At 50.4% G+C, this 13,111-nt stretch overlaps 1 protein-coding gene across 1 annotated transcript in view; it reads right to left on the bottom strand.

The window, feature by feature from the left end:
* The window catches only part of Rasa4b (RAS p21 protein activator 4B), a 27,699-nt gene extending 24,003 nt beyond the window's left edge, over nucleotides 1-3,696 (bottom strand). Inside the window, exon 1 of the mRNA XM_076923216.1 lies at nucleotides 3,486-3,696. Coding sequence (XP_076779331.1) covers nucleotides 3,486-3,550 — 65 coding nt within the window. The 5' untranslated portion in view covers nucleotides 3,551-3,696. The remainder of the gene's footprint in view (nucleotides 1-3,485) is intronic.
* Nucleotides 3,697-13,111: the final 9,415 nt, after the last annotated feature.

The following is a 13,111-nucleotide window of genomic DNA, read 5'->3' as shown; positions in this document are numbered from 1 at the left end:
GATCACAGAAGTCCTCTCCTCCAGTGAGTTCCCTCCTGCAGCCCTAGCTTGCGTCACAGGAGCCCAAAGCTGGGAGACTCCAGTCCCAAAGTGTACCCCAGGAACAGAGCACATACTCATTTTTACAAGGAATTCAGAGCAAGGCCCAAAGATTAGTGCCCAGCCAAGGTGACACGGGGCTCTTCAGCTGTGTTTTGTCGATTCTAAAAAAAAAAGAAATCTAAAAAGGTTTTTAAAAATTGTGTGTGTGTGTGTGTGTGTGCGCGCGCGCACGCATTTGAGAGAGAGAGAGAGAGAGAGAGAGAGAGAGAGAGAGAGAGAGAGAGAGAGAGAGCGCATGTGAGTGTAAGTACCCATGGACCACAGAAGGGGACGAGGACGCTGGACCTCTGGAGCTGGAGATACCCGTCACACGTGGGTGCTGGGATCTGACCTGGTCCTCTGCAAGAGCAGAACGCATTCTGAACCACGGAGCAGCCTCCAGCCTCTGGGCAGTCCTTCTGCTGTTTCCTTTTTTTGAGATAGCTCCTCACTCTGTAACCCAGCCTAGTCTCAGGCCTTTGATCCTCCTGCCTCAGCCTCCTGGGTACTTGGGTGTCAAACAGGCATGTGCCATAGGGCTCAGCTTCTGTCTGGCCTGTGACCCTCCTGAGGGTCCCCTCTGCCTTGCTACTGCTTCCCACCTCAGAGGTCCTTGGGGTGGAGAACCTTCCTTTTCGCTGCCTTGCTGACTGAATGAGTGGATTCCTGAGCGAATGGCGTTTCTAGGCAGGACCAATCATAGCAACTGCTCAGAGACAAGAACATAACCTGGGGGAGCGAAACTGTGAGGACTCAGAGAACGGCCCAGAAGGCGGGAGCAGAGTGTCGAGTGGACAGATCCCCAGTGTACAGAGCCGGACCCAGCAGCAGTCCTATTCCCTCTCCATATACTCTCTACCCTGGTGAGACTTGTGGAAGTGCGCCCCGTCTTCCACCATTCCTTCCTCAAGCCAGTGGCCACTGGCCCGGTCTGGCGACTTGTAAGGCCTCTATATTTAGGGCCTTGGCAGTTTCTAGACTGGAAGAGGAAGGAGAGGGCAAACCCCGAAATAGCCCTAGGCTTATCCCCAGGGCCACAGACAGGTTATAGGAGCCAGTGGGGCACTAGTCACTGTGGGACTCAGCTTTTGCCCAGCTGACCTAGGTACCCAAGAATGGAAGACAGTCGTGAGTGGGCAGAGAGAGGCAGAATCAGAACACTGTTTGCAATGGCAGCTGCAGAAGAATAAATACAAAGGGGACGGCAGGTGTGGTGGGTGGCACACTCATGTGTCATATACTTTGGGAAGGGGAGGCAGGAGGATGGTGAGTTTGAGACCAGCCTGGGATGCATCCTGAGGTAGCATCCTAATTGTGCAGAAAATTCTAAGACAATGAGTCACAGTCCCTGTCTTCACAGTTGTCAGGGACTGGCAACCTCTGAAGGCATCTAGGTGACCAAGATGTGCAAGAACCTCAGACTCCTTCCCAAAGGCACGAGAGAAAAGCATCAGATAGGAAGTTTGAGAAAGGCCCTGTAGGATGAATAGGAGTTTTCAGGAGGGCGCGCCTAAAAGGAATGTCAGAAGGTCTCTAATATTTAAAAGCTGGATTAGTCAGGAGAGAAGCCCAATCGTGGAGACTGGCGTTAATGAGATGGCTCAAGAGGCGATTTTCAATTCGGAACTGGAAACTGCGTGCACTCAGCAGGCTACCAGGGGCAAGCACGGGGACGGTGATAGGGGCATAAGAAGAGGCGAGTGGGGCAGGCTGAGAAGCAGGGCCAGAAAAGAGAAAAGCCCAGAGTCAGGACCCACAGCCCTGGGTGGCCCCTCTCCTGGGAGTGGAAACCTCTTCTCAGAGTCCCAGAGGGGCGAGGCCCAGAGGCCCAGGTAGGCACAGCCCAAGAGCTTCTGGAGCTTGGCGTCAGAGCCAGCTGTTGGCAGGGATGGGGAGGTGACAGACGGAAGGGGCTGCTCCTCCCAGCAGACACCAGCCAGAGGAAGCCAAGATGACCTGGTTTACCAATGCCCAGGGAAGGGAGGGAGGGCCTGAGGGCTTGGGGGAGGGTGTAGGGGTACTGGGAAGGCCTGGAGGGCTCCCCCTCCCCATCGATTGTGGAGGCTCATCTAGCCTCCACCCTAGAGACCTAATTTCCACTAGAACCCCTCCTCCCTTTATGCACAGAAACCCACCTTAAGTCAGCCCACCCTCCTCCCTCCCCATTGCCATGGTAACTGCTGAGCTAGCCTCTTCAGGCCCAGGGGGCCTTGAACTGGAACCGCTCCTGGCGCTGAGAGTGTTGGGAGAGTCCGCCTGCCCGAGAGATGAACACATACACACACACACACACACACACACACACACACACACACACACACACGGACACACGGACACACACACATACACACACACGGACACACGGACACACGGACACATACACACGGACACACACACACACACCTCCCTTGCTTCTCAGTTCTCTGTAGCCAGGAAACCCACCGGAACACGGAGTGAACTTTGAACCCAAAGCGTCTAGCCCCGCCCCTTTCTTTGGTTTTCCGATAGTCACTTCTCCCCAACACTAGGATTTCGGGCACTTGGTTCACAGAAAGGGAAACTGAATCTTTGCAAATGAGGACATATGAAAGCCACCAAACACATCCTAAGAGTCACGCAGTTGATCTCGGGAACCCACTAAAAACAGTGTGACAAAGGGGTGTCTGAAAGCTCTCCCCAAATCTGGCCATGGATTGGAGGAAGCTTTATTGAGGATGGTAATGCATTTTAGGAACCCTAGATTCACGACCTTGCTTTGACACCGTTAGCTGCTAACATTTCGTGTCAGTCGGCATCGGTTTTCTTCTAATCTGTAAAATGGTCCGAGGAGAAATGCCTTGCGGGGAGCGATTAAAGGGAGAGGCTGGGCAGAGTCAAGGGAAACTCTAAATCCTGCCTCTATGCATCCCTCCTGTCTCCCTGACCTAGCCCCCACTTTTCACACCTGCATTCCTTGCCCGAATGAATAGCGAGCAAGTTCAACAGACAACTCTTGGGGTTATTATAGGCTCCCGAACTACAGAGAAAGAGCTCTAGTTTTTGAGGGGAACTCCGCCCCTTTTAACCACACCCTGGGCAGTCCTTGCGATGCCACCCCAATGCCAGCTTCAGTCCTTTAAACCCCTGCCCCCCTATAAACCCCGGCTTACTGCCTTTCCCAGGTGGAGAAGCCCATCCCTTGTCTCTAGCCCTCCACCTCTATCTAGCTTGCACTCCACCCTGTCAGGTATCCACAGCAAATCTCACTGTCCCCGTTTTCCTAGTCTGTCCCCCTCCGTGTCTGCACACGCCACACCCTCTCCGCTGCTCTCCTTGTAGGGAAGCCCTTAGGACCCCCGCAAAGGTCAAGTATATAAAGGGGGATCCCATTAAAGTTGGGGTGATCACCCCTACCCGCTACTCACATGTCCTTGGCGGGCAGATTTTTTCCTTCTACGATTCGGATGGACAACGAACTGCGCTTGGCCATTGCGGGTCGGCGACGTGGAGGCCTGGCGGGGAGGGGTTCGGTCGCCTGGGTCCCCTCCCAGGGGTGGAGGGGGCCCTGCGAGTGGCGCTGCAGGCAGCCGGGTGCTGAGGCCAGAGAGGGGAGCACTGGGGCGGAGGGATCTCCGCTACTCCATTCACCCCTCCCCGCCCCTCGTGCGGGGGCGGGGAGACACTGAGTGGAAGGACCAATCAGCGATCTGGCTACCCAGAATGGGCGCGGCCTGTGCGGCTCGCGTCCCTCATTGGTCGCCTGGATCGAGGAGGGGCGTGGCCTTCTCCGAGGTGCACACGCTAGCAACCCGAGACTCTTCCAATGCTCGAATCTCTCGTGGGGAAAGCGATTCCCAGAGAGGGGGCCGAGGCTCACGGAGGGACCTGGGCGTGCAGCATAGTTGCAAATCCATGAATGAACGCACGCTGGGAGGAACTTGGCAGTGTTTGTGACGGGCTAGGAGGATGTGATGAAGACCCAGGCAGCCGAGAAGTTTGAGGGTATCAAATCTGGAAAACAGGACTGTTTGGGGCGTGTTTGTGCTGCGGTTTCATGTGTGTTCAGGTGTGCAGGTAGAGGCCAGAGATCAGCCTCCGATATCATTCCTCAAGGTCCACCCACGATTTTTATTTGTTTATTTTTGTATTTTTGAGACGGGTTTCTCTGTGTAGCCCTGGCTGTCCTAGAACTAGCTCTGCAGACCAGGCTGGCCTCGAACTCAAAGATCCACCTGTCTTTGCCTCCCAAGTGCTGAGATTAAAGGCGTGCGCCACCAACACCAGACTCTGGCTACCGTTTTAAAATTTTTGGTTTTTATTGGTTGATTAGGGAGTGGCTTACGTGCCGTGGTCCCAAGTGGAGGTCAGAGGACATGCTGGGAGAATCTGCTCTTTCCTTCCACCATATGGATCCCAGGGATCTCACTCGGGTTGTCAGGTTTGGACAGGAGCGTTTATCTACTGACCCATCTCCCTTGCCCCACATTTTAAGAGACAAGGCCTCTCATTGGCTTGTAACTTCCCTAGTAGTTTAGACTGGCTGGCCAGTAAGATACCAGGAACCATTTTTCTCCCTGTTTCCCACCTCTTGAGTTCTTTACAAAGAGTGCAACACCATACCCAGCTGTCCATTAGTCCTGGAACCTGAATCTAGATTCTTGAATCACCTACCTAACCCTAGCTCTGGGTTCCAGTCCCCCATCCCTGCCCATACTGGTGACCGAACCTAGGTCCTTGAGTGTCCTGGGCAAGAATTCTGCTACTGAGATGCCTCAGGAGTTCACACAGGTGCCCCAGGCAGGGCCACACTTGGCTTCCCCAGCACCAGGTGACTGTAGGCATTTCCACTTCCCATGGTCCTTCACTCAAACGCCTCCTCTAAGGTTCTTTCCCCACTCCAACAGCCACAGGTCTATAGGATCCACCTCCTCCTCCACCTCAGGCAACATCACCCCAAATTGAACTGCAGACTTGTGTCCCAGCCTCCCCTGCCCCACCTTGCCGCTAGCTCATTGCTAGCTCATCCCTTGCAAAGAGCTGACCTGCAGGTAACTGGGAAGATCAGGGAAGGGGCATAAAGCGCGGAGTCTAGTTTCTGTAATATTATAGTTTTCTGCTTTTAAATTAAATATTTATTTTTGATGTGTGTGTGCACACGTGAGCTCGCTCGCTCGCATGGGTGCATGGCACGCTGCATATGGAGTTCAGTTCTCTCCCTCCATCCCGGGGTCCAGAGATAGAACTCAAATGACAAATGATTTCACCTATTGGTTCATCTTGTTTCTTGTTGGCTTTAGTGTCTTTTTTTTTTTTTTTTTTTTTTTTTTTTTTTTTCTGAGCATGATTACCACCTTTTCCCCATTTATTGCATAGTTGCCATGGTGGGGGCGGGAATGCCTTTGTGCTACAGCTCCGGAGTGAAAGACAGAAGACAAGTATGGCTTTTGTAGGCTAATTTAAAAGAGGCGGGGCTGGGAGGAGTTCATCACGGGAAAGCTGGACAAGTCAATGCTGCAAAGCCTGACTACCAGAGTTCAGTCCCCAGAGCCCACGATGGAAAGAGACCAACTGCCAGCACTTGGGAGGTGGACGTAGGCCGAGCAAGAGTTCAGAGCCATTCTTGCGCCTGCGCTGTAAGTCCAGGGCCAGCTAAAGGCTACATGAAGGACTGTTCAAAATTATAGACAGACAGACAGACAGAGTAAGGGGGTTGGGGGGCTGCAGAGATGGCTCAGCAGTTAAGGGCACTGACTGCTCTTCCTGAGGTCCTGAGTTCAATTTCCAGCAACCACATGGTGGCTCACAACCATCAGTAATGGGATCCGATGCTCTCTTCTGGTGTGTCTGAGGACAGTGACAGTGTACTCATATACTTAATAAATAAATAAATCTTTTAGAGAGAGGGGAAGGGAGAAAGGACGGGAAAAGAAAGCAGGGAAGGAGGAGGAAGGAGGGATTTTGTTATGAAGTTTTCACTCGGCGTATACCTCAGTCACACAAACCCACTCCCCTCTCTCTGTCCTCTTCACTTCTTCTTCTTTTTGGTTTTGTTTTTTTGTTTGTTTGTTTGTTTTTGTTTTTTTTTCGAGACAGGGTTTCTCTGTGTAGCCTTGGCTGTCCTGGAACTCACTCTGTAGACCAGGCTGGCCTCGAACTCAGAAATCCTCTTCACTTCTTAACTTCCACAAATATTCTCCCTTCTAGTTTCACATCTTACATGCTTTTTAAAACTATAGACACTCGTGTATGAAATAAAGCATGCAATACATTTGTGAGTCCGAGAGTTTTTTTTTTTTAACTCGGTGATCTTCAATCTATCCATTATTGTACGAATGATATCATTTTATTTTTCTTTATCCCAAAACAAGATTCCATTGGGGATACAGACATTCATTCAGGTTTTTTTGTTTTTGTTTTGTTTTTGTTTGAGACAGAGTTTCTCAGTGAAGCCCTGTCTGTCCTGGAACTCTGTAAATCAGACTGGCTTTAAACTCACAGAGATCCGCCTGCCTCTGCTTCCCTGAGTGCTGGGATTAAAGGTATGTGTCATCAGCACCACTCCACCAGATTTTTCTGTGCACACATGCAGTACCGAGGAAGGCCAGAAGAAGGCGTTAGATTTTTCCTGAAACTGGTGCCACCAGTTATAGGTGCTTGGAACCAAACTCGGGTCTTCTGCGAAAACAGCAGATTGTTAATCTCTGTTGGAGATCTCGCTCTCTATTGAAATAAAATAGCCAAAAGTGCACCCCAAGGAATGATTGTTTGTATATGTCACTTAAAGATTATAGGATCACTAAGAAGTGATTTGGTGAGGTCGCGGGGCAGTTTGCAACCTTCCTGTCTGCTGGTGGCTTGTCTAGGGGAGAAGGTCTCATGTAGCCTGGGCTGTCCTGGAACTCATTAAATAGGCAGGCATGCTTTGAACTAATTGCCCCCCTCACTTTTCAAGTAGTCAGAATCACAGGTGTGCAGCACCATACCTCGTTTTAAAAATGGCAAAGTGGATGTGTATCATGTACAAATAGCAAAAGAGGAACCTAGTCAGCATCCCACAAGGAATCTTGCACATCATTTGTAATAGTCAAAATATGAAAGTAACCTAGTTTTCCATCAACAAGGGGATGGATAAAAACACATAGGTGAATAGATGACAGAGAGAGAGGGAGGAGGAGGAAGAGTAGGGGGAGGAGGGGAGGAGGGGAGGAGGAGAGAAGAGAAGAGGATAGGATGTGGGAGAGAAGTGGACAGGGAAAAGGGAGGGAGGGAGAGAGCGAGAGAGAGAGAGAGAGAGAGAGAGAGAGAGAGAAGAGTTAAATTTATAGCAAGCAGGAAGTGGAACTTGGTCAGCTGAGGCGGCGGGGAGCGGAAAGTGTTTGGTGAGGTTAGGATTTCAGTTTAGCAACTGTCACAATATTCTAGAGATCTCTTGGGCTACAGTGTGTGTCCCGCATTAATGGCTAAGATAATTAACAAAATCATAGAGTAAAAACTTCACTGTTTATTTAGTAGGGGGACACGTTGGCCACATCGAGCTTGTGGCGGTCAGATGACACCCTGTGGGAGTTCCTTTTCCCCTTCTCCCCTTCTTTCATTCGAGTCTCGGGGTTCGAGTTTAGATCCAGGCTTGGCAGAAAGCATTATTTTGAGGCAGGGTCTCCCTGTGTTGCCACCACGGGCCTGGAATTCATAACTTAGAGCAGGCTAGCCTCTGAGCTATATGGGTCAATCCTCCTGATACCGCTGCCTCTGGAGTGCTGGGGCTGCAGGCTGGGTCACCACACCCAGCTCTCTTCTGTAGCTTCTGGAGCTGCCTGCCTTGTTTGGTTGCTGGCTCGGCTTTCTTCACACAGTTCATGAGTTCCTGGCAATCTTGGAGCTTATTCCAAAGTGAGAAAAATGTGGTTACAAGTTGTTTCCCTGCTCCCTGTGGCATTTGCAATGCTAAATTTAACAATGAATAAACCTGACAGGATGTTACACTCAGGAGACATTTCAATGTTTCATTTTGTTTTGTTTTTTAATCAGAGGTGATGAATTTTCACTTTTCAGCTCTCAGAGACTATTCTGGTTTTGTTTCATTGGCTTGAGTTTTGTTTGTCTTTGTTGTTTTGCTTTTGAGACAGGGTTTCTCTGTGTAGCCCTGGCTGATCTGGAACTCACTCTGTAGACCAGGCTGACCTTGAACCCATGGAGATCTGCCTGCCTCTCCTCCCCTAGTGCTGAGCTCGAAGGTGTGTGTCAAAATGCATGGCTTGCTTTTTGTGTTTTAATTTGAAATAAGGTTCTCTGGAGCCCAGCCTGGCCCAACACTTACTACAGAGACAAGAATAATCTTGAACTCTGGACTCTACCGACTCCGCCTCCTGAGGATTGAAACCAGGACCTCAAGTATGACCAGCCAGCGCAGTACTGGTAAGTATATTAGCATTCTCTAAAAACACAGAGCTGAGCTGGGCAGTGGTGGTGCACACCTTTAACCCCAGCATTTGGGAGGCAGAGGCAGGCAGATTTTTGAGTTCGAGGCCAGCCTGGTCTACAAAATGAGTTCCAGGACAGCCAGGGCTACATAGAGAAACCCTGTCTCAAACAAACAAACAAACAAACAAACAAACAAATAAAATACAAAATAAAAATAAAAGCCAGGCGGTGGTGGCGCATGCTTTTAATCCCAGCATTTGGGAGGCAGAGGCAGGCGGATTTCTGAGTTCAAGGCCAGCCTGGTCTACAGAGTGAGTTCCAGGACAGCCAGGACTACACAGAGAAGCCCTGTCTCAAAATAAATAAATAAATAAATAAATAAATAAATAAATAAATAAAAAAAACACAGAGCTGACAGAATGAAAACATGTATGGGTTTATGGGAGTGGCTTACGGGCTGTGGTCTGAGCAGCCCCAAAATGGCTGACTCACAACAGAAAGGCCAAGAATCTGGTAGTTAGTTGTTCAGTCCAAGAGGCTGGATGTCTCAACAATCCCAATATGGTGCTGGGGGTGTGGAAGATTCCTGGAGAGCCGCCGGTCTTCAGTCTATGTTGGAATTCCAAGGAAGTTTGTTCTAGAACAAACAAAGAAATGCCTCAGCAGCAGGATAGATAGACTTCCCTGCGAGAGCCAGAGTAAGCAGGTGACCGACATGGCCTCTGAGAGCTTACATCTCAGACTGCAAGCAGGAGGCAGAGTGTGAACTCAAAATGGTTTAAGTCTTTAAGTTCTCAAACCAGGACTCCCCCCGCCCCCCAGTGATGTACTTCCTCCAGCAAGGCCACACTCCTTGATCAATTTGGGATCAAGCATCCAAATGCCAGGGATTATGTGGACCATTGTACTCAAACTCTTACAAAGAGCCAAGCCAGTGAGGATTTGGGACTCTTCTGTGCTGAGGGAAGATCGCCTGCCACTAACTTTTCCCTTCCTTCCTACAATGGCCGGGAAGTGTCACTGGCAGCTACTGAGGAGGCTGTAGACCCCCATAAATGGGACTGGAGACATTGGAAGAAGAGGGAAAGTCCTATAAGGTAGCTGACTTAGGGTTTCTACTACTGCAATGAAACACCAAGATTAAAAGCAAGTTGGGGGGCTGGAGAGATGGCTCAGTGGTTAAGAGTACTGACTGCTCTTCCAGAGGTCCTGGGTTCAATCCCCAGCAACCACATGGTGGCTTACAGCCATCTGCAATGGGATCTGATGCCCTCTTCTGGTTTGTGTCTGAAGAGAGCAATGGTGTACTCATATTCATTATATAAATAAATAAATCTTAAAAAAAAAAAAAAAAAAAAGCAAGTTGTGGAGGAGAGGGTTTATTCAGCTTACACTTCCAGGACAGGAACTCAAACAGGGCAGGAACCTGGAGACAGAGCTGATGCAGAGGCCTTGGAGGGTGCTGCTTACTGGTTTTCTCCTCATGGCTCGATCAGCCTGGTTTCTTATAGAACCCAGAACCACCAGCCCAAGGATGACATCACCCACAGTGGCTGGGACCTCTCCTGGATCTCATGGAGCTGGATCTCATGGAGGTATTTCCTCAACTGAGGGTCCCCTCTTTCAGATAACTCAAGTTGACATAAGATCAGCCAGCACCGTGGATAAGAGAAGGGTGGTGGAGAGAAAGCTGGGAGTCGGACATTGTTGGTAGAAGAGATAAGCCTGCCCAGAGGTCTGAGGGAGCCAGATCAGAACCTGCACATGCGTGGCATAGGAGGACAGACCAATTCCAGAACCAGCCTATGGAGCCACGGTAAGCTCTAGACTGACGAAGTGATGGTCAGCTGTGAGCAGCCAGGAGGGGCGGGCTGAGTTATTCATGCCAGACTCAGCATGTCCCCCAGTGCCACCTGCCCCGGTGATCTGGCCACAAACCACCTCATCTAGAGAGCTGGCATTAAATAACATTCTTAAAAAAGGTCCACAGTGAAGAATGTAGGGGCAGGGTATAGACTTAGTTCAAATCCTGATTCTGTTACCAAAAAAAGTTAAATTACCTATTGTTCCTGTTTTGATTACAAGAACCAGCCACGGGATATCTCAGACTCATAGGGTACAGCCCACCGAGGCAGAGGAGACTTGGGGACAGGAGCTGGGAGTGGGTAGTCACCTTATAGCCACAGTCAGGGAGAAGGAAATGTGCTACACACAGCTCTGTCTCTCTCTACTCACACTGTTTAGGGCCCCTGAATGATGCTGCTGGTGGCTGGATCTTCCCCTGTAGAGTGAAAAATTATAAAGGCCATTTTATGAAATATGTGTAGATTTCTTTGCCCTTAGACCTGGGCAGAAAAATGCAGGTCCCAGAACGTGGAACTGAAAATAAGATTTCAGGACCCCCAGGACACTTGCTGGATGAATTACATTCCTCAAGACTCAGGGAGTGGGCCGGGCGGTGGTGGCGCACGCCTTTAATCCCAGCACTTGGGAAGCAGAGGCAGGTGGATTTCTGAGTTCGAGGCTAGCCTGGTCTACAGAGTGAGTTCCAGGACAGCCAGGACTATACAGAGAAACCCTGTCTCAAAAAACCAAAAAAAAAAAAAAAAAAAAAAAGACTCAGGGAGTAGGCCCACCTATGGGTGGGAGAGGCCCAAGGCAGGAAGACACATTCCTGACTACAGATAAAGATGCTGCCACGTAGGTAGGGCTATAGCCGGAAGAAGTGAAGATAGTTAATCTGAAATAGTTGGTAAATGACAGGGTGGGACACAGTGACATGGTAAACCATTCAGGGTGGGTTTCTCTGGAATGTTTCACTATTCTTATGTTATGTATCCTTGGCAACCCCTCACCCCCTCCCCACTCCCCTGGTTTGTGGTTTTCCTCTTTAAAAGACCATCACTGGAGGCCAAACCTTGCTCTTGAGAGAGAGCTTGTGGTTTGACCACCGGCCAACTTCCCTAATAAAGCCTCTGCTGATTGCATCCAGGTATGGTTTCTTGTGATCTTTGGGTGGTCATGATTTCCTGAGACTTGAGGAAGGGTCTCCCGAGTATGGGGGTCTTCACTCCCACCAGCCAATCTCATTAAGACTTTCCCCCCACAGGCATGCCTACAGGCCAACCCAATGTAGACAATTCCTCATTGCAATGTTCTTCCCAGATGACCACAGACTGTATCAAGGCATTAAAGCTGACTTCCATGCTTGCTGTGTGGCTCTAAGTAAGTAACTCGGCCTCTCTGAGCTTCCAGCCAGAAAGAGAAGGAAGCATAATCAGTTCCTCAAGGATTGCTTGGACTAGGGAGTGAGTTCAAGATAAGTTTGGGCAGCTAAGTCAGAACTTGTCTCAAAGAGAAAATGAAGGTTAAGCTATACATTCAACAGTAGAGCCCCTGCCTAGAATCCCACCCCCAGTGGGTTAGGGGCGTGGCTCAGTGGTAGACCACCTGCCTAGAATCCCCCAGTGAGGGGCTGGGGTGTGGCTCAGTGGTAGAGCCCCTGCCTAGAATCCCTCAGGAAGGGGCTGGGGGCGTGGCTCAGTGGTAGAGCCCCTGCCTAGAATCCCCCAGGGAGGGGCTGGGGGCGTGGCTCAGTGGTAGAGCCCCTGCCTAGATTCCACCAGTGAGGGGCTGGGGTTGTGGCTCAGAGGTAGAGCCCCTGCCTAGAATCCTCCAGTGAGGGGCTGGGGGTGTGGCTCAGTGGTAGAGCCCCTGTCTAGAATCCCCCAGTGATGGGCTGGGGGCATGGCTCAGTGGCCTGGCCACCCCACCCCCCAGCAATTGCAGGTCTCCTGTGCAGGCCATGCTGGTAGGCATGCACACAGATTGAGGAGAATGGCAGAGCTTTGGGCATTCACAGAAATTGGGACAGTGAGGACGAGCCTAGAGACAATTGTCCCACGATAGGAAGTGAGTCCAGAGGTGTTCGTACAAGGCTTCCCGCTCGGACTGAGCCTAGGACAGTATTGGATTCTAGTTTGCTTTTTCTTTTGCTGTGATAAATACCATGACCAAAGCCAGTTAAGGGATGGGAACGTGTTTGACTTACAGGTTTCAGTCCACCGTCAGGAGTCATCGAGCCAGGAAACTCAAGACAGGAACCTGGAGGCAGGCACTGAAGCAGAAGCTATGGAGGGTGCATGTGACTGGCTTACTTGCCTTGGCTGTCTTTCTTACAACCTCCAAGGCCACCTGCTCCAGCATGGCACCACCCACAGTGGTCGGCCATGCCCACCTCAATCATTAATTAAGAAGACAGCTCCACAGATTAGCCTACAGTCCAATCTGATGGAGGTAATCCCTTAATTGGCAGACTCTCTCCCCAGGTGTGCCAAGGTTTGTGTCAAGTCGACAAAAACTAACCCTTTAGAATGTCTTAGAACTTTAGGCCTGTCTGTAGATCGGCTGAAGATCTCGGCGGGTTCTCAGCCGGCTTCTCCATTCACCTTGGCTGCTAAATTCTTAATTCTGAGTTGCAGATAACTAAGCCCTCCTGAACCAGCCCCTGCCTAGGACACTTCCCCTAACAGCCCTGGCTGTCAGTCCCTTTAACTTTCTCAGAAACTGCTCTGGGACCCGATGGACACAGGCTGAGTGACGGAGGTGCTGTCCCCACCCCACCCTTGGC

This window comes from Arvicanthis niloticus, chromosome 24 (genome assembly GCF_011762505.2).
Source record: "Arvicanthis niloticus isolate mArvNil1 chromosome 24, mArvNil1.pat.X, whole genome shotgun sequence".
In the NCBI taxonomy this organism is placed as follows: domain Eukaryota; kingdom Metazoa; phylum Chordata; class Mammalia; order Rodentia; family Muridae; genus Arvicanthis; species Arvicanthis niloticus.
This window is presented reverse-complemented; position numbering and strand designations above follow the sequence as displayed.